Source organism: Sardina pilchardus, chromosome 16 (genome assembly GCF_963854185.1).
Source record: "Sardina pilchardus chromosome 16, fSarPil1.1, whole genome shotgun sequence".
NCBI classification, from domain to species: domain Eukaryota; kingdom Metazoa; phylum Chordata; class Actinopteri; order Clupeiformes; family Clupeidae; genus Sardina; species Sardina pilchardus.
In genome coordinates this window covers 6536844-6559124 of record NC_085009.1, presented here as the reverse complement: position 1 = coordinate 6559124, position 22281 = coordinate 6536844, and the positions used below count along the sequence as shown (strand labels likewise).

The window sequence follows — 22281 nt, the reverse complement described above, 5'->3', positions numbered from 1 at the left end:
TCAGGCGTTTTTTTTATTTTATTATTATTATTCATATTTTCCATGTCGGAACCAAGACCGTGTGTGTACTCGCTGTTGTGGTCTAAAAAAAAAGCAGGGAAACTTTTGTAGTCTTTTACGGAGTAAAAAAGAGTTGAGTTATAAGTTGTGGAAACTTGTTGATAGCCTGACGCCTCTTCTGCAGAACAGAACAAATGGACCATTTCCCATTCACTACTGGCGTTGTGATAAGTCTCCAAGTCTCCTGTGTTTGTGTTTTGCATACCTTCGGCTGCCGGTGTTATTTGAAAACCAGAGCACACGCACAAAAAACGTCTGTGAGAGATTCACTCGCTCACCTACCCCTGCGCCCGCCCCTGGCCTCCCTCTCCCCCCCACTCCTCCCCTCCTTCTCCTCCTCTCCCCTCGTTTTTTTCCTCCGAAAAGGTCTCTTTGCACAAACCCCTTTTTTCCCCTCCCCCCTAGCCATACTCTCCCCACACCCACCACACACACACACACACACACACCACACCACACCACACACCACACCACACACACACACACACACACACACACACACACACACACACACACACACACACACACACACACACACACACACACACACACACAACCCCCTTCCCATCCACACTTGGGAGTCCAACCCTGGGATGCCAGATGTATTACAGAGTGAGGCACAGCAATGTAAACAGTGGGCCTTGCCATCAGAGCTGGGTGGTCCGGCCCTCCCCTTCCTCCCTCCTCCCCCTCGTCCCTTCCCTCCCGCGCTCCCCCTCCGTCTCCCCTCCCCTGGCTGAGGGCGGGCGGGAGGGAGGGAGGATGGGCGGGCGGGAGGCAAATGAGAGCGCGCGAGAGGGGGAGGGAGGCCGACCGACAGACCAGAGGAGCATAGTGGCTGTTGTGTTATTTGTGTTTTGGTTCGAGCGCCAGTTTCTTTTGGATTGGGCAGCGCTGGCGGTGAGTGCCGTAAGACTGGTGGAGGAGAGAGAAATTAAGATGCAGGATGAAGAATGTTGCAGCCAACAGTAACTTCTATAATGTGGTCCACTTTGGTGGAAAAAAATGGTCAAGTAATAAAAGTTTTTTTTTTTCGAACTGCCAAGTGGTACAAAACGTTTTTCTAGTTTATGACTTGAGCTAGCTCTGCATGTGGTGTCTGTTTTTGTGACACACACATTGGCCACAAAAAAAGATGTAAACATACACTTTCGTCATGGAACAAAGTTTTGTGTTTTGTTAAAGGTTCACTTACTTTTGAGGAAAACATAATGTGCTGCAATTCTAATCCAAATGTAGTTATACAGTATGTGCATTATGTGAGCATATATTATATGTTGTTCTGTGTTTCAAATCCTTATAATCTGTAAACTATAATCTAAGATCCTATATGCAGAGGTAGACGTTAGGCTACTTGTGAGACAAGCGACCTCTCTCGACTGCATTTAAATCGTCTCACAGCAAGAGGTCCGTGGGGCCCTTTTTGATGACACGTGTTATAGCAATTATCACATTTCACATCCCCAGATATCTGCTGTGATCAAATCAATTGTCACTAATTAAGCCCAGACAATGGAGGAGGGAAATGTTCCTTTATTGTCATATGCCAAATGAGGTGTATAGAACAGGGATGTGATTCTTCCGGATTTTCAGGCGTAAAAATGCGACCCTCGTGAATCATGCAAAATCGATGTTTTTTTTTTTTTTTTTTTCGGGGGGGGGGGGGGGGGGGTGGTATCTGTAGCCTAACACAGACCATTGCTGTAGGCTGAAAGTGCGCAGAATTTATGCATTTACATAACAATATTTACAAAATTTTCTCGGGGGAGACCAATAATGCCGCTGACAACGACGGGTTTGGTGCTTATTTCATTCATCACTCCGCAAGCCTTGTCCGTAGGCCATTGAAAGTGTTGATGAATGTTTGATGCAAGTTCGATGTGTGTGGTGAACTAGCCTATTTGTCTCTTAGCTGAAGCGAAACGGTAAAGATCAAATTATTTATTTAAAAAGATATCATTAATGAAGTTGTTTTTTGGCTTTGCCACGCGTTCGCGTCCAGTTTGACGTGTCTGGATTATCCGATAATGACAGCAATCTCGTGATGCTGATATTGACTTTTAATTTCTGCGCGTGTAAACTAGTCTAGGCTACTGTGCTTGAAGTTAGCTGTGACAGACTAGCCTACTGGTTTTCATCGTTTTAACCAAAGCCTGTCTACCTTAGGTCTACTAAATTGTTTAGCTAACAATTGTCATTTCGCGTTTGTCCAGCCGTTCACATCCGTGCGCCCCATGTCATTCAAAACATATTTCGGTATTAGGCCTAGCCATCTGCAAACGTATGACGATAGTGCTGAGATATTGAGCTGAATTTTTAGTGGAAATGGCCTACTGTAGCATTGTGCTCATAGAAAAAAGTCGCCTATTTAAAGACACAGTCTGAATTGTAATCCTAGCTCTCCATTTAGTTAGTACGTGCACTTAGACAACTAGTGATGTAGCCTACTGTATAACAGTGCCTGTAATTTATTTTAGGAGGAGAGTTAGGACATGTTACTTTGGAAGGAGGGGGAGTGCTGCAATTTGATTTTCTTTGGAACTTAAATACAACAACTTTCAAGCAACCTCTTCAATCAGCATCAGTGTCAATAGGCCTATGGTTCACTATATTGTACAGGACTAGAGGACTGTAAGGGTTATGTTATCAAGTAGGCCTATACTAAATAATGTAGTCAAAATGATAACTTTATGTTGGTTTAAGTTAAAACAAAACATGTTATGAACTGAGAGAATACATGGTTCTACATCATTGTTGGCAAAATTATCATGATAGCCTACATATTTCAGCCATATCTGGTTTAGTCTTGAGTAGGCCTAGGTTACTTTTCTATAAATGAGTTTCTTTAGGCCTTATAGACTATATTGTAATATTTTATAATGTTTGAAATATATTTATCAATAGTTCTCAAAAGTCATCGGATGTCGTCATTTAAGGGGTTATTTTTCAAAAAATTGGACCTGCCTAGTAAATGACATTTATGACGTGCACAGTAGCCGACACTACCGTACCTTAACTATATACACGAGAGCAGCAGTTTTTTACACAGGGGGGTATATTTTCCTGCTTTTTTGTCCTTTGCCAATCACATCCCTGATAGAAGTCAGTCAGTGGCAATGATATAGGAACATAGCAAATGTGCATGGCAGGTCAAATCAGTTCCTGCCACTTAATTATATGTATGAATTCATGAACATAATATATGTTTATGCTTTCCTTTGATGAATAATAGTGCCTAACAGCACTGCTTCTCCCATTTCTATGTGTCATTCTATCTAATGCCATCGAGGGGTGAATAAATTACAACCATAACTATAATCATATGAGCATAAATCTCTGCATTGGTATAGAAAATAAGCACAGATGTTGTGGCCAAGTTTAGAAAATATTCAAAAATGTGGGTGTGCAACATCCGCGTGTCTGGTCTGCTCTCTGAGTGGGCCTTTGTGTGGTTATATTACCATGGCTCCATGTATTCATGTAAACAATTTCCTCATCCCATCATGTAAACTCCTTTCCCCGTGCCACAGTCTATCCCTGCCCAACAGGCATCATTATACCCTGCCCACAGCGTAGTATTACTGTAGATGTTAATATTACCATTTCAAACACGTCCTTGCTGAAGTAAAGCACAGTGCAAGGCCAGCCAGCATTTTCTCTGCAATTCTCCGTAATCAGGTTTCTTTACATAACTGAGATCATCTCACTAGGGATGTCACAAGAACCGATACTTGCGATACCTCTCGATTCTAAAATGAAAAAACACCGGCGATGCCTATTTTTTTGAAGCACCGTAAGCACCGACGCCAGCATAAGCATCGGTGCTGCGACTCTTCCGGAACTGATGGGGGCAATACAGTGTTTCCCACACATAGACTAATTTGTGGTGATGCGCCACAGATTCAGCACCGGCCGCCACATATTGCGTTTCGTTACTTTTTTTTATTTACTTATCTATTTTTTAACGGTATTGAAAAACACGCAACATTCTTAAGCTGAATTTCCTTTCCCTGCTCTCCCTCTCTGTCACTACGCGTCTGTCTCTCATGCACACACATATGCACACACACACACCTCTCCCCTCCGTGCACACAGCGTCTGTCTCCATGAAAACCAACCATCATTCCTGGAAGCGTGGTCGTACTGATGCACCTGACGCTGCCCGGGTGGAAGCATAGGCTATAGTTCTTTCACAACTTGTAGATTATACGTGCAACTTTACCAAACAGTAAAAGTAAAGTCAAAGTAAACTTGTTCTCCTTGGCCCGCTCTTGTACGTGCTCAATGGACACCCGCCCACGACATGCACATTGAATCCAAATAAAACATTCACAATCGTGAACGCAATGACGCACAGAAGACGACTAGCTAAATTGCTGTTTAAAATCCGGTTAGCATCATTAGCTAGTCTATGCTGCAGACATTAAAACTCTTGCATTCAAGTTGACTGACCATCTCAATACCAATGTTTTTCAACTCCAAGACTTAAAAGGTTCTGTCCCAAGGAGAAAAAGTAGCTTACCTTGAAACTTAAACACATGTGGGGAAACTGAACAGTCCAACCAGTAGAGTATGATAAGCTTAGCCTGCTACTTTGTTTACAAAATGTTGAGGCTTCAACCAGACAGCTGAATTTAAGAGGTGGAGTTGTAATATGAATAGTAGGCTAATCTGCATAAAGTTTGCTGTTATGAAGATCAGAAATTTCATATAGAATGTATAAATAGTTACAGAATGTGTGTGTGTTTCAAATTAAGACTTTACATCTTGTAAAAAAAAATATTTCACATATATGAAAGCAGAGCGATAAAAAGGCAATGCAAGTTGTTGGTTTTTATACAATCCATTAGAAAAGTGATTTAATTAATTATGTGTAAGCCTATGTGATATGCTCGCAATTGGATACTGTATTCTGTTATGCTCTGTATGTTATAGAAATTATATTTCAGTATTCTGCAAATATTTCAATAAAGAAATTCATTAAGTACATGGGATTTTAGAAAATCCTTTTTTTTAACGATAGTATCGAATTTGGCATCGAGAATCGTGTACTTTTACTGGTATTGGCACCGACTACTGATTTTTTGGTATCGTGACACCCCTACATCTCACCTCTGCACTCCTTTTGTCCGTTGGTTATTTAACCTTTTAGCATACCATGTTCTAGTTTGTGATTACAAGCGATTATTTTCGACAACAGTGAGTGATACTGTTGTGACTATATTGGGAGGACATTTTGGAGCATTGTTAAAAAGGGGGGGGGGGCATGTCCCCCTCAAAGTGTATTATGATGACAGTCTCCACTTTAGAAAAATGTATGTGTTGTTTTGGTGTGACACAATAAGAGAGAACTGTTTATGTATCCTTTGGTAGGTCTGCCCTCAAGGAATAACAACATGCTGTCAAACTATTCCTTTAACGACAAACATTATTAACCACAACATTAATTGTATCTTCAAACAATTGATATGGCACAAGCACGTTTTAAGCACCTACATAGTCAGTAGCAGTGCAGTCAGTGACTGTGTTTGTGTTGTTACAGACTGTTATGCATGCCATTACGAACGGGTTAAGAAGCTAGTAGCGTGAGTCAGCTAATTACGTGGCATGGATATCAACAATGATTAGAAAATGTTGGCCATCCACTTGAAGCTCAGTCATTTTTTGTCATGGATGTGCTCTTAAGTGTAGATAGCCATTTTGTATGTGATATATCGGTCACTTGACATAAACGTGAAAAAGTGCAAACGTCCACAACGACTGATATCTTACTTTGCTGGACATGAGTGCACACACATACTTTTTCTCTCTTTATCTCTCACACACACATAGACCCTCACACACACACACACACTTTCCATCTCTTTCTCCTTTTTTTGCTTCTCACTCACAAACACACACACACACACACACACACACACACACACACACACACACACACACACACTCACATACACACACACACACACACACACACACACACACACACACACACACACACACACACACACACACACACACACAGTTCATTTGAATAGTTATTTTTAAGGGGGGAAAGGAGCCTTGAATGAAACCAGCAATGTGGAAAAATCTGGCCATTCACTTGGCTCTGAATGTACATCTCTGGATTGCGGTAAGCTGCATTTGTAGGCAGTGGACTGCTAAATACACCCATTTTTCCGTGCGCGGCTCTGGACAGGTGATTAGCATAATTAGAGGCGAGCGGCCCATACATATGGTAATGGAGAGGAGCGTAAATGGCAGCTGTGGTGTAAAATTTGTGTCAGGGGTCAGTAGGGCTGCGTGGGGGCATTGTGCTACAGCTGCGGGTCAGGGCCTCTCTCTTTCGCTCTCTCTCCCTCTTTCTTTCTTTCTCTCTCTCTCTCTCTCTCTCTCTCTCTCTCTCTACCTCTCTCCTTACTACACCCCCCTCCAACAACCCCTCTCTCACTTTGTGCAGCCCCCCTGTCAAATTCAGATCTCTCCTTATCTCCTCTCGGTAGTCCTGAGTGAGAGCTGGAGGCATTTCAGATGTGTGCCTTTCTGGAGCAGACAGGGTCACCGTCTCTCTCCCTCCCCCCCCCCCCCCCTCTCTCTCTCTCTCTCTCTCTCTCTCTCTCTCTCTCTGTGTTTAGTTCCAAAGCGCAGGTTGGATTCTTGTGCTGCCAGCAGAACCCCCCTGTGATACTCGTATTGCTAATTACGTATGATGTCATGACTATGTGATTCGACTGGAAATGAGACCGTGGGACAAGAGCATCGAAAGCGCTCCGGCCCCCGATCCGTGGACGGACGCGCACCCGAACGACCGACCGAGAGGAGAAGGAGGAGAAGATTGACTGGCAGAAGTGTGAAGCCTTAAGTTCGCTCTTCTCGCTTGAGAAAGGAAACGTCACTGGCGGACTGGCAGGGCGTCTGAGGCAGGCTGGCCACAGGGAGGGGAGAACAAGTCCGAGACACAAGGGGCGAGTGGAGAGGGAAGGTGGCCGCTGGCGAGGGGGCAGGTTCAGCCATGTGTGGCAGTTGGCATGGTGGCTGGGGGGTCGTGCGGAAGAACAAGGGTCTGTGCCATTCTGACCTCGCTCTTGGGACTTCGCTGGTCCCCACAGGGGGTCTCGCTGAGTTTGTATGTAATCCAGCTAATCCCGTCCGTAACACAGTCCCCCCCCCCTCTCCCCGGAAAAAAAACACCCTCCAACTGCTCAGTCCTTGCAGATGACTACTCTGTGCTGAACATGACGGTCTCTCTCTCTCTCTCTCTCACTCTCCTCTCCACCTCTCCGCCCTCCACCCACGCACTGGAACCCTCCCCATGTACCACAACACCTCCCCTTCTCCACCCCCCGGCCGCCCGGGCTCTGCACCGCTACCGTCACCGCCACCAACCAAGAACAGCACCGCAGAGTTAACCCCCCAGACCACAGTCCTCCACCCCAGAGGGACGGCAGGATTGGTCTGGGGAGGCACGGCCCCCGGGAGCCAAGGCTGTGTGGTTGGGCGGACGGACGGGTGGGTGGGTGGGGGGTTAGTATGGGTGGGTTGCGGGCCAGTGTAACGTGGGGGCCTATCGTCTGAGGCCCTGTGCCTTTTGTATTGAGCCCTTCTGCAGCCTTGAGAGGAAAGCCTATCAAAAGGCACCGGGCCCCTCTGAATGGTGAGAATGAGGATTGTGGGCTTTAAAAAAGGGGGCCCAATGTCAGCTCACTGAGAATCCTCTCTCCTGTGTGTGTGTGTGTGTGTGTGTATGTGTGTGTGTGTGTGTGTGTGTGTGTGTGTGTGTGTGACTAAAAAAGGGAGGGGGGCAGGGGTTAATGTTATGCAACAAATGCATGGCCCCTCACGGAGGCTTCTGTGGAAGCTGACATATACACTCCATCCTTGTGCCACTCCCTCTTTGCCAGCTTTTGGAAAAATACTGGAGATGTTCAGCGCAACCCCACCCCCCAAACCCTTCTCTGCTTCTGTGGTGTGACTACAATTTGGGAGATTATGTAAGCGACGCAAACAAAAGTGGTTTTATAATTCACCTATGTGCTTATAGCAGCAAGCTTAAGATGAGGGTTTGCAAATATAAACACTTGTTTGTATACAATTGTGTCCGAAACAATGGTGTTTTTTTAACTTCTATGGATGATACAAAATATATATCTCCTGAGTACTGTGAGCTCTATATTCTTGTGCTATTATGTTCAGAAACACTTCAAAAGTTGCCTTTTTAGAAATATGCATGCAGATGTGTGGTTGTACTACACCAATTCTCCAACTCCACTCCAACATCAGTGTATGTCGAGTTGCAGCTCTGGAACTAATACCAGACTGCTGCCTTATGTTTGAGAAGTAGTGGTTACCCAGACTGAGTCAGTGCTTGTTATTGCATTTTTTGAATCTGTTTATTTGTTTTGTGAGCCCCACCAGTGCATGATGATGAGCACTTTAACACCACTGTTTTGGAAAATGGCTTCAAGGCACATTCTGTATACCTGTTTTTTATTTCTTTGTTTGTAGACTGGTCCTTTGTTCTGTCTAGGAAAGGAAGCTGTATTTACATTATTGCACTTCTGGAAGAGATTGAGAAATATACTACATTCAACAGCTAAGACAAACAGCGGAAGCAGATTTTACAGGCTAACAGATGGGGTAGAGAGACCCCATGATGGCTTTAAGTGTCTCTTTTAGTAGTGTATTTGAGTGTTCAGTTTTATTCAGGTCAGGTTTTTTCTTCTGCTAAATTTGCATCTCAGGATTTTGCACAATTCGCACACGCAGAAAAAAGATAGTCTATCCACCAAGAGTCTATGGGGAACTGACCATATAAACTGTAGGCTATGTGCCAGTGGAGGCAATGCAGTAAAATGCGCTTGAAAGTGCGTTTGGTGTTCGCTGACCAGTCCAGTTTAATGTCCCCCAGGTACTTGACTATTTCCACATCGACCCTCTCAATGGAGACAGGTAGCACAGGGGGCCTGGACCTCCAGAAATCCACCACCATCTGTTTTGCCTTGGAGGTGTTCAGCTGCATATGGTTAGACCATCACCAGCTCACTTAGGCCCTCCACCAGACTCCTGTACTCCCCCCCCCCTCCTGTCCTTCCCTAATACACCTCACAATTGTAGGGCTGTTGTCAAGAGAATTTCTGCATGCGCCATGTCGCAGAGCTGTAACCGAAGTGGTCAGACAAAGTGAACAGGACAGGAGAAAGTACCGTCTCGAAGGAGCTGTCCCCTCGGCCTGAGCAAAATGGGGGTCTCTCTGAGGTAGTCCGTTATCCAGGACACCAGGTGTGAGTCCCCCTATCCACTCATCTGCACCAGCGTAGGTCTCAGTGGGAAGGGAAGGGTTGGATGGCGTTGAAAGCTCTGGTGAAATCAAAGAACACCCAGAGACCTTCTGAAAGACCTTACAGTACATCATGAACATGACAGTGGAGAAAACAAAGAATCATTTAAAGACCTCACTCTAAGAACTTTTCACATGGCAGCTTTCCATATTTCTTTTTTAAAAAATATGATGCTCAGGATGTCAAGAAGACACAGTGGTACGAGTGGCTTTTTCATGTTGTGTCATTAATAGGATTGATCCTGTCCAGACTTACCATGAGCTACTGCTAGCAGGTTGCTGAAGCACGTGCCCTGACTTCTGTTGACCTTGCAAAACCGCAAGTGCAGTACAGAAAAACAATGCACAAACAACAACCTCCCATCGCGTGTTCCCAGTCTACACACTCCCTCATCAATAAGGGACTCTTTGTGCGCCCGTTTGAAGTCCAGCTTTGTGAACGCCTCGCCTCGGAACAACACGCTGCAAAGATGCGGTCAGCATCGGTGTGGAGGCGGCTGGCATCGGACCGGCCAGCTGTGTTTACAGAGCGGCCATGGTCCCCGAAGAGCCCTAGACAGGATTCGCTGTGGATTTTCTGCGGAGCTTAGCGGACACATGTTGTCGTGGTGGTGTTGGGTGATTCGAGTGGTGGAAATGGGCACGGAGGGAAAAAAAGACTGACAGATGTGATTTAGTCTTGTTTACATTAGCCCAACTGTACATAGCCATGGAATGTGTGATGATTGTCTCGCTTCGGTGCGTCATGGCTGTGGTATTAGCGAGGTTTATGCAGGTGGCCCACTGGCCATCCTATGGACAAGGATGGACATTGTGGTGGGCACAGTGTATTGGGTGACATATTGCATGCAGAATCCAAATGTTGTGTTGGAGATTATGAACTTTTTAGACATTGCTTGTCTAGGGCTGTCAGGGCTGTTGCAATGTCAATGCCTGTTGCTATGGTGTTGTTGGTTGTGGAGAATCTCTGTATCCGTCTTGTCACAGAGCCACAATCTAAGAGGAAAGCCCAAACAGCAACTTGATGATTACAGGTGATTACAAGTCTATCGCAAAGTATTGGTTAGATTTCCAAATTTTTGTCTTTTTGGTGGAAGGGTGGATGCCTTCTGTTAAAGCCAGTGCTTCTATGCCATCGCACTGTCAATTAGTAAGCTGTATTTCAGCTTCAGTCAGTCCGCTCCGGGCTCACGTCAATAACATTCACCACAGGGGAGTGTGTGTGAGTGTGACTTTACTGTGTAGACTCAAGGCAGTTCCTCCTGCCCCCCCCCCCCCACACACACACACACACTCTTTTCTCAGTAATAGCAAACAGCTGCACGGAATCGACATTCCTGTGAAACATGGGGTCCCCCAAGGACGATAGTGGGGTTCGTGGCCGACCACCTGAATCCGCTTTACTTCCCCACTCCGAGTCTCACCTGCTGTTCGGCCTGCTATGCATCTGATACACTTAGCCAATGGGGAGTGTGTGTGTGTGTGTGTGTGTGTGTGTGTGGGGGGGGGGGGTCTTACAGACATCAAGCAGTCTCAGCAGCCAAGCTGTTCTCCATAGTTAGCCTGAAGGTCAGGTTAGGTTCAGGTAGAGTGCAGCGTGGATCGGCTGACGTGAAGCGCGGCCAGCCGCCGGTCAGGCCCTCGCCAAAGGCATCCCGTTTCCAATGATGCTTAAACCAGCAGCAGCGCGAAAGCCCCCCCAGGGTTCCTCTCCGCAGCGCCGCCGCAGTTCAGTACAGCTCGCCGTCTGGTTTGCGGCCTGCACCGGGAGACCCAGGTGAAGGCATTGCCGGAGACGGGTCATTTTGGTAATGCAGACTGACTGGCTTAGTCTCTGCCGTGCTTCCAGGAAATGCTGCGGGAGGTAACGTACAGCATGTGGCCTTCAGACGACCAACAGGGCTCCTTGCTCTTATCAGGGCTCTCAGGATCACTTGCAACAGCATACAATTAGACCTTTTTGGAGTCCACATCTCACCGACTCCCCTTATCCTGAAGCATGCTGTATTAAAGGGATGTATTTTAATGCCTTTAACTTTCATCTCACTTCACACTGTGCTATTCTGCATGTGGCTTACTATGCTTATCATGTAGACTCTGTGCTTGTATGCCTACTGCAGATAACGGTCCCCGGAAAATAAACAATAGGCCTAGCTATGCGAATTGTGGAAGCACTGAGAAATGAAGACAGGATGCAATTTGATGTAGTGTTCCTGACTTCCTGGCATTTGGAAAAAAAAAGATTTTGAATAGATGATTTTTGCAGTTATTTGTTTAAGTTTTTTTTTTATGTTTATGCAGTGTGTCATGACACTGAATGTGGAGAGCAAGTGGTTTTGTTTGGACCTGTGGCTTTATCATGTGCCTGCACTGTTTCATCCTCCCAAAAGAAGACTCATAGCATAGGGCAAAGCTGCAGTCCAATTTCATTTGCTTTTGTAAATCTGTTTTAACACAGTTTGTAGTTTGTATCGGTTTTATGCAATGCAACATTAAATATGAATGAAACATTGAGACATTTTACAGTGGAAGAAGTAGAACAAATCAAGCATGAAATGCACAATTATGTGTGTAAAGGTCATATTGCGTTTGGAGATCGTTCATCACTGCACGTTCATCCTCATTGTACTGTGCATGTTGTAGTAATTTCAATACCCCGCAGACATAAATCTTCCTCAGCCCGAATGTCTCTGCAAGCCATTTGCACTTACAGACTTTACTGCTGTTCCTAATAAGCAGTGACGAGGACCAACTGCCTAACTGTGGCATCCAGTGTCTTAGCAATGCACAGAGTCAGTCACTGCAGAGAGGTTTTCTGTACTTCTTGTTTCCAAGACTTTTCATGTTCCAAGCTAGTGTTGCTATGAGTTTCCGAGCTTTAATTGGATAACATTTTATAAGACAACAAGCAAAAACGAGTGCCCCAATCCTTGATCAAGGAGTCCTATTATTTGTTCTCAGTTATGTTCATCTCACATTTAGTAATTCCTGTTTCTATAGCACAACATGAATGACAGTAGCCATAAAGTACGTAGACTGGAAGAGGAACATGTAATTCAGATCGGCTTACTTCTGTTTCAGATTGACTCGAATCAATGCCGTGAGGGAGTTTACAGTTACCTTTATCAGTAACGGTTAGCTTTATCAAAGAGCTACACATTTGACAATCTGTTTACTTGCAATTCTGTTTCTCTATGTGTCCGCTGATGCTGACAACATTGATGAATTCAGCCCTCAAATTCAGTCACAAACAAATGCAAAGGTCTTCAGTTCCACTGGCGGGCAACGGAAAGATTTAATTACGTTACATTTTCAGCAAAAGGTGTCCTAATATTTGATCAACTTTTACAATTCAGTGGTCTTAGATTTCTCTGTTAGAGAAATCTGACCTAGAGAATCTGTATCCATTCAAATGTGGGGTTGGTTGGTTCAGTTGAATGGGCATTTTTGGAAGGGGCCTGTGAAGTGTATGTATGTTGATTTGCTTTGTGTAATTGGTAAAATTTCCACTCTGCCTTGTAAATGACTGGTATGTAACTGTTCAGAATGCAATTTGTTTAGTCATATCACAATGGTGTAAGGACACTGTGGTGGGGCTTGGAAAGTCCCTCGACTTGTCTGTCGGGCTGGAATGTTGCCCGTGTGGCCGCTCACCTCTGTCGACCTCGTCCGCAGATGGGGGCAGGGTGAACGAGGAGCTGAAGTACACGCGGCAGAAGATCGGGGAGGAGGCCATGTTCAACCCGCAGCTCATGATCCAGACGCCGCGCGAGCGAGGCGCCAACGTCCTGACGCTGGAGGCACTGAGGCAGCACCACGACTCTGCCCTCAAGGCCAGCCAGGTGCAGGTCTTCATGTACAACAGGTAAGGGGGACGGACGCGCCGCACACCTCCTCTGCACTAGGAGAACGGGCTGGGCTTCAGGAATAGCTCAGGGGCGCGTTTCCCAATTTCCCATTGCCAACCAACTATGTTGCTAACAGGCTAACAAGTTAGCAGCTATGGTTTTGGGAAACGCACCCCAGCTCGGCATCTTCTCAAGCAAACGTCAACAGATACAACAACACTCTAGTGCTCACAGAAATGACAGGCCTTTTTCAAGCATGCTCTACTAAACAATTGGAACTCAAAGTCATTCGGGTCAAGGTCAAACGTGTAGAATGCAGGAGACTCCTAATTTTGTGTGTATTAGTGCAAGATGTGTTCAAATAAAGCTTAACTAGTTACGGAAAATGGAACTTTTGACCCATGCTATATACATAGGGACACACTGGATCGTTGAGACTAGCAATGAGCGCAGCTTTGCGCCACAAAACACCCCGGGTTTTCATATTAAAGAAGACATACATGTCAATCGTGGTAGACCTGAGTGAGCAGCATTAAATTATCAAATTATTATCATTATGAAATAATTGAATGTAATGGCAGGGATTACCAGAAGCCAGTTCTAGCGCCTCAAGACATTCTTTTCACGCCCAGAAAAACAGGATTTTTAAGAGTTGAATTATGTTGCCAGGAGCCTGAATGTTTGCACAGGTGAAATGGTGATCACGGAAATCCATTCAAACCCTCGTTATCCCCCATTCTTTGTTTCAGGCAATGGAATTTAGAACAGTTGTGCTACAAATCAGGAGAAATGGTGACCGAATTCAATTTCTTGGCTCAGGTGAGTAATTGACGACATCCTCTTGAGTAATTCTGAAACATCTGTCTACCTCGGATACGCCCGCCCCCCCACCAACCTAATTGTTATTTATAAGTAGCTCTTTGTTGCCATGTATTTTTAAATCCCTAATCTTAACCATTGAATGCTTCTGAAAATTGGTTCAAAACATGAGGCTAAGAGAGCGACTTGATCTGACTCTAGGATTGTCACACATTTCCCACAAACTGAACCAGTGGCTTTGACACTAGCTTTTGACCAAACATGAGAAAGTAACGGTAATGTCCATCCTCAGATAATCGAAAATCTTCACCCCTGCCTCATCATCACGCCATTGGACTGCTTCTGGGAAGGTGCCAAGCTACAGCTGGGCATGGTATATCTCCCGTAAGTCACGTCTCATTATCCTTTTCCAACTGGGTTGCCTTAATCTCTTTGTTTTCACACACACACACACACACACACACACACACACACACACACACACACACACACACACAAACACACACACACACATACAGCACAAAGAGCCAGTGATAAGTCACCTCAGGATGGATTGTAAAGAAAAAGGGGAAAGAAAGAAAAAAAATCCCTCCTGTGTAAGAGAGCGAGCTCCGTAATCAAGGCCTCTTTTATGAGGGCTGAGCCGCAGGCATGCATGAAAATGGCTGACTTATAAATTCATCGGAGGGCCACCCAAGAAATCCACCCCCCCCCCCCCCCCACACACACACACACACACCAGCTCTGTTTTTTAGCAAGTCATGCCAAACGGGCAGTTTGTAGTTTCTCTCTCACCACTGTCTGGATGCGACACACCACGGGTGCGTTATGAATCTGTCAGCTGCTCACGTTCGCACATAAAACATTACAAGCTTAAAAAGCCACTTGTGCTTCTGTTTGGTTGGTTTCTCATCTTTGCTGTGTTGTTTTGAGAGTCATTGTATTGGACCGCATCCCAGCATTCTTTGTATTTTGAGCTAGGCATTGACCTTTTTAAAGTCTTCTCTCGATTTTTTACTGAGTCTCTTCAACATTATTGCCGATCGGCTCTGAGATGCAGAGCAGAGGATCTTCTTTATCCGTCTCTCTCCCTGTCTCTCTCTCTCTCTCTTTCTGTTTTCTCTGTCTTCCCTCCCCCTGATGGCAAATAGGGACTTTAAGCGTGTTCTAGTTGGAAGCACTGGAATAATGTCTCAAGCCTGGTTAAACACACACAAAGTGCTGTGGAGCTCAGAGAGGGGGCCAGAGGAGCCGACATGGTGTGACCAACACAGGAGAGAGAGAGAGGGAGAGAGAGAGAGAAAGATGGAGAGAGAGAGAGAGAGAGAAAGAGGGAGAGAGAGAGAGGTGGAGGGAGAGAGAGAAAGAGGGAAGGAGGGAGAGAGAAAGAGAAAGAGGGAGGGAGGGAGAGAGAGAGGAGGCAAGATTTAGAGGTGATTTGGGAGAATAGTTTGGATAATAGGGACTGTAAATATTCAGAGGAACAAAACATGTTGCAGATGAGGCTCCATCACGCCGCATTAAAAGTTCTGCAAACAGAAAGTCATACTGTAGGCTTAAAAGCTACTTTCACAAGAAAAGTTCTACAAAGTTATTCATTATACAGCAATTAAAAAATATAGATAATATGTAGATCATTTCAGTTACTGTATATGGATAACTGAAAGAGTTTTATCATCATTTATGGTGGCACAGATAATTCCATGAAGCAATGAAAGACCATAGTGTGTGCTGCCATTGTGTGCTTTGTGTCACCTTGGCTTGTGAATAGGTGTTTTTAAAGTGTTAATATGGGCTGAATTGCCTTGTGTGCTGTTATACTTGTGAAGTGCTCACAACGTTTGGGGTGATTTTTCCCCTTTTCCCTTATACACTACCTCCACCCTATCTCACTGATGGTGTAGTGCAGGCCCACCTTGTCCTGTTCTTTTACTTAATTTGATTTCTGAAATTGTAAATTGTGCATCGTCCTTCATCTCTGTCTTGCCATCTATTTAAGTAGTCTGCAATAAAATACATATTTTGGAACATTTTAGCATTTTAGAACAGTCTATATTTCCGCTGTATGCTGGGTCGGTGCCGTCCTGCCTATTTACCAACAAATACTGGATAAACAAGGATGGATGGCAACAGTGGATCATTATCTGTACTGTACTTGGGGACACCATTAGCGTTTCTGCAGTCCTGACGTGTTCCCTACCCTCTCTTCTCCGCCCCATCAGCGGGAAAGGACCAACTCAGTGGACCAACTTCAACCCAGTGGAGTTCCTGGGCGTCCTGAAGTCCTTGGACATACAGGTGGACAGCTGGATGCAGCTGCTGGAGAGCGCTGGCGTGGGCCAGGGCTACATGGACCGGCCGTGCCTGAACCCCAAAGACCCCGACTGCCCCCCCTCCGCCCCCAACAAGAACGACACGCAGGTGAGTCATCCCGAAGTCGTTGTTGGCGAGAGTTCGTCAGTCTGCTCCCAGCTTGGCAAAGCCTCCAGGCATCTATTTCAGTCAAGCATAAAATCCAACTCCTATCTAAATGAAATGGGAAGAGACTAAAAACACTACCTAGAATGGCCAAACAGATGTAGCTAGAATCACAGTTCACATAAACAGCATCATCATTGTAAATGCTAAAATAAAGTTACAAAAAAACAACTTTTTTGGTTGTTTACTTTCTGCACAGTTATTGCAAAGTAAATAAAATAAGCCAAATAATATGGAAATAAACCAAAATGTCAGTTATGCCTTTTTACATCTAACTGACTATGCGACTCGTTATGAAACAGGAGAGGACCTCCTGTTACAGATCCATCATCAGCATTTATCAAAGCGTTACATGTAGCATTTAGCATTATATATTCCCCCTATTCATTTGTAGTGATTTGTGTATGTCTCCTCCCTTGTAATGTCTCTGGTTACACACACACACACACACACACACACACACACACACACACACACACACACACACATACACACACAGGACCCAACAGCACACAGAGGTCGCATTGTGTGTGTGGTTTGACCTCGTAATGGAAAAAAGTGGCTGGCACTGAGCTAAACTGCTCTTAATTGTCCACCAGGCCCTCGACATTGGCCACATCCTCGCAGGTGGGTGTTACGGCATCTCCAAGAACTACATGCACTGGCAGGAGGAGCTCATCATCGGAGGGACCATCAAGAACGGAAGTGGAAAACTTCTAAGGTATGTCCAGCGAAACATGGCAGTCAGGGTGGAGGACCGGAAAGGCAACGCAAGCAAATCGAGCAGGCACAGGGAGAGCAAGGGGATTATATGTGTGTGTGTGTGTGTGTGTGTGTGTGTGTGTGTGTTTGCGTGTGCGTGTGCGTGTGCGTGTGCGTGTGCTCTTGAAGTGTGTGTTTTTCACTATGTGTGTGTGTGTGTGTGTTTGTGTATATATATGTGTGTGTGTGTGTGTGTGTTCGGGGGGGGTACTCCAGTTGTGTGGCTCCAAGCAGGTTGAGTGCGCTCAAGTGCTGTAAATCTTGGGGCCATTAGCAGATTCCACTGAAATTGTAGAGGTCCCAGCTGTTCCGTGTCAGCCCCAAACCATGCCAAACGAGGGCACGCAGGAGACAATGGCACAGAGGAGCCCTGTCTGGAGAAAACAACAAAAACACACACAGCCAGACTACAGACTGCTTTCTGTGTGCGATAAACTTTTCACATGTTTACATTAAACGGACATAAAAACGATAAACGGCTACTTTTTATTATTATTTGGGGCCAACAACTGTAACGGATGTAAAAATATGTTGCATCGCAGTCGAACGTAGCGACAACTTGAAGTTGTGCGCAAATACACGGTCAAGGACAAGTCAAAGACCGACTTTGTTTCCGCTTAACACGCATAATCTCACCAAGCGAGCGAGTGTTGGTTTGTGTTGGTGTTGGCAGGACAGGCATCACGCTGCTTCTCATTTTAGTATGCAGAGGCAGTATGGCAGCCCAGTGGGTATGTGAGTCGGCCCTCTGGGCCACTCAGGCAAATAGAGGGGCTGTTTTCTCAGCTGCCGAGCGTTGTCCGTTTTCAGGTCTGACTTCCCTCTCAAGAATAGTTGTTGGTGATGAACTGCTTTTTCCACTAAAATCGGCCCCTAAATCACGTTTATGATCTATGAACGAGTGGAAGATGAGGGAAGTAGCGCGTGGACGTATAGAGTAGACCGTATATGAGGACAGAACAGGGTTAGAATATCAGTCAGGATAATTTAATGTAATGCAAGTAGTTACCGCCACTTGCTTTTTGTCTTGACTAGGGGCTGGGAAACAGACCTTATGGATAATAAGGAACATTATTATACATAAAACAGAATCATTTCTGTAGGATGAAATTTTGCTGGTTGAGCAACAGTAAAATTGCAATGTTACAGCAACTTACCACGAGCATTAAAAAGCATCTTTGCGACTATCTCTTTATTTCAGTGCCCAAGCCCTGCAAACCATGTTTCAGCTGATGACCCCTAAGCAGATGTACGAACACTGGAAGCACCGCCACGAAATCGAGGCCATGAACTGGAATGAGGACAAAGCAGCCGCCATCTTGGAAGCTTGGCAAAGGAGATACTCTGAGGTGCGTGGGTGCTCAACATGTTGCTGAACGTGGGGCTCATTTCATCTCAACTATATTGCAGTGTTTTGATCCAAGTCAGGACACAAACTCAGATTGAAGTAGTAGTCGTCAAGATTTTTTGGTCTTTTGCAGAATTATCTGCAATGTCTTTTGCCATTTATTTGTATTATTTACTATTTTGTCGTCGATTCACAAGTCAATGATCGAACACTCAGTTTCTGACCACAGGTGGGGAAAAAATGACACCACCCACTTGAAAAATGAAAAAAGACATTGTTCCCTGGACTTTGTTTGACACATGTGATCTATATGTGTGTGTGTGTGGGGAGGGGGGGTTGTATTTCACTCAATGGTTTTGGAGAAGTGACGTGAGGAGCCAGCTGCTCTGGCTTTGAAAAGGGAATTGAGGGTAAAGATCACTAGCAGGCCAGGCACTCACACACACCCCACAGCACATCTTTACAGATGTTCCAGCACCAGATAAGACTGTGACGTCAAAACGTGTCCTTAGTTGCCATCGTCCAGCGAGTGATTTGCTATGCCGACAACAATTCCAAATGACGTTTGGCGCTGTTCCAGAATGTCTTTGTTTTTCAATTACTAGTTCACACAAAGCCTTGTTGAGCCCCTCGTGTTCAGTGAATGACCTGAAAGGAACTGAAGCCTCGAAAACTGCTCACAAGTTTGAGGACTGTAGATGCCACTCATCTAGCCAGTGGAAATAGGAATTAAGAGCAACAGTCAACAATTTATCAAATAAATTATAAAACATATAATAGGAGCTGAGTTGATTTATCCCTATTAGCTGTAACAATGATATCAATTCCAGGAAAAGATTACCATCTGTTTTGTTAAGTCAAGACTGATGGTATGGAAACTAATTCAGCGTAAACATAAGTATTGTTGAAGTGCTCAGATGCTGACCAGGAAGACTTTCCTCCACGTTGTGAGTCCCATGACGAGTCGAGAGCTGAAAGACGCTGCCTGTAGTTATGAGTGAAGTCATTCAGCTGCTCGCAGTTCTGTCTGCCCCTCCTCCATGCTTAGCCACACTTCACACATAGCATTGCAAGACGACACCCCAGTGTCTACACCCCGACACACACATGCACACACACACGCACACACTTACACATGCACACACATACACTCTCACACACACACACACACACACACACACACACACACACACTACACACCACACACCAAGACTCTCTCCTTTTCTCTCTCTCTCTCTCTCTCTCGAAAGCACACACACACAAATATACGCACACACGAAACACACACTACCCATCACACACATACACACACACACACACACACACACACATACACACACACCTCTCCTGCAGACAAGGTCAGCTCTGTAATAAAGCCCCCCCTCGCCCCCCCCCCCACTCCTCTGTGAGCGTGCTCCCCATCCCGGGCGGTGGTGGCGGTGGTGGCGGTGGTGGCGGTGCGGTGCGGTGTGTGGCTGGAGCCTGTGCCTCAGATGCTGCGCCGCTTCCCCGCGCCGCGCCGGGAGGGTAAAAAAACACACGGGGCGGCCCTCTCTCCTCCGCCGCCGTCTGGAAAGCATTAAGGCGCGCCGCAGCGGAATCTTTTTCGCAGCTGCCGTCCCATTGGGTGACTGGCGTGTGACATCATCCGCTGCGCTCGCCGTGTTCCGAGGCCCTGACCTTGGCTTGGTACGGGGGGGTACCGCTGAGAGCTGGGGAGACGAGACACACACACGCACGCACACACACACACACACACACACACACACTCACACACGCACACACACACACACACACATTCTCTCTCTCTTTTCTCATTCTTTCTCTCTCTCCCTCCCTCTCTGTTTGTTTAGTCTTTGTGGGAGCTCCTCAACTCTGTTTGTGGATATAGGGGTCAGCAGATTTTTTTGACTTATTTCCCGTCTGTAATGAGAAGATGTTTGAAAAAAAAAAAATGACAGAGGTCTAGAATTCTCCCTTCCGTCCCAAATGCATTTAGCTCAAAACATTTTGTTGCCCAAACGTTTATGTTTCTTTTTAAGGATGACATTTTTTCGGCCTTGTGCAAGAAAACGTTTATGTTCATTGTCTTCACTGTCTCCAGATTGAAAGGCATGTTTGTATACCATCTTGAATGTATAGACAAGACAAGAATCCACCTTCTGAATGGAATTAGTAAGAAATGCTAATAGTGCCCAGTGTTCCTTTAATATCAATCGGATAATGGCAAATAAGCATTTGAATCATTTATTGTTTAAATCGGTTACACACCTTCTTGTGCTTCCTTCTTTTGCACTAGCAGGCCATGTAATCTCACACACCCTACAGCAACTGCAAAGTAAACAGTCATTTCTGAAACAATAACGGCTCCCCTTCTTGTGTTGCTCCCCCCCCCCCCCACCTCCTACCCCGCGTGCGGACCTCCAGGCCGTGCAGCAGAGTGTCCCTGTCAACTCCTCCCAGAAAGTGCTCACCTTCACCACCACCACCCTCGAGGACATCCTCAAGTCCTTCTCCGATGTCAGTGTCATCCGCATCGCCAGCGGCTACCTGCTAATGGTGAGGCCTCCCTCCCCCATCATCCCCTTACACACCCAGCAGCAGCAGGAGGGGCCAGGGAGCCCAGTCTCTATTGTTTGGGATGTGGCAACAGACAGGCATCTTCATGGGCTACTTGGGACATTTTTGCAGTGGCTGTTGATGTTTATTTTCAGCCAGCCCCAACAGTCTGATTTAAAATACACCTGAAGAATACTTTATTCATACTATACTGTACTGTACTATACTATGCCATACTATACTATACTATACTATACTATGCCATACTATACTATACTGTACTATACTATACTATACCATACCATGCTATACTATACTGTACTATACTATACTATACCATACCATGCTATACTATACTGTACTATACTATACTATACTATACCATACTATACGATACCATACTATACTATACTATACTATGCTATACTTACAGAATGTATGCTTACATTCTTGGAACTGATATTTCATATTTCCTTGAATGCCTCCGTATGTAAGTGGTGCTGTCCCACTCTAACCTGGTTTACCCTGCTGTGCTCCCTACCCCCACCCTCTCCCTCCTCCTCCACCTCAGTTGGCCTACGCCTGCCTGACCATGCTGCGCTGGGACTGCGCCAAGTCCCAGGGTGCCGTGGGGCTGGCGGGCGTCCTGCTCGTCACCCTGTCCGTGGCAGCCGGGCTGGGCCTGTGCTCTCTCATCGGGATCTCCTTCAACGCCGCCACCACTCAGGTACGCCAAGTTTGCCCGTAAACACCAGCCGACGCCAGCAAAAGGACAGTCGTGTTGTTTCTGATAAACGTACGACTCCACAGGATGCGATGCTTTCGATAACGAGCGTAGCGCGATCGCAGGGTGATCTTAAAAGAATAGATATCCGTCTTGTCACCTACATCTGTAGTTTATGTACTTGTTTTTGTTTTTTTGGAATATAATCTGACAGTCGAGTAACCTCAGTCGGAATGCATCCTGTTGCGCTGTGCTGTTCTCATCGTAACCCAACTTATCCCTATCGTTCTAGGTGTTGCCATTTCTGGCTCTGGGCGTGGGTGTGGATGATGTCTTTCTCCTGGCC

At 45.6% G+C, this 22281-nt stretch overlaps 1 protein-coding gene across 1 annotated transcript in view; it reads left to right on the top strand.

Annotated features, from left to right (window-relative positions):
* ptch1 (patched 1) overlaps window positions 1-22281 on the top strand; it is a 56456-nt gene that overhangs the window by 4573 nt on the left and 29602 nt on the right. Inside the window, exons 3-11 of the mRNA XM_062516612.1 lie at window positions 13073-13262; window positions 13995-14064; window positions 14357-14448; window positions 16287-16485; window positions 17142-17263; window positions 18506-18653; window positions 21080-21211; window positions 21783-21938; window positions 22228-22281. The exon at window positions 22228-22281 is cut by the window's right edge and continues 45 nt beyond it. Of these exons, the coding sequence (XP_062372596.1) occupies window positions 13073-13262; window positions 13995-14064; window positions 14357-14448; window positions 16287-16485; window positions 17142-17263; window positions 18506-18653; window positions 21080-21211; window positions 21783-21938; window positions 22228-22281 (1163 nt within the window). The remainder of the gene's footprint in view (window positions 1-13072; window positions 13263-13994; window positions 14065-14356; window positions 14449-16286; window positions 16486-17141; window positions 17264-18505; window positions 18654-21079; window positions 21212-21782; window positions 21939-22227) is intronic.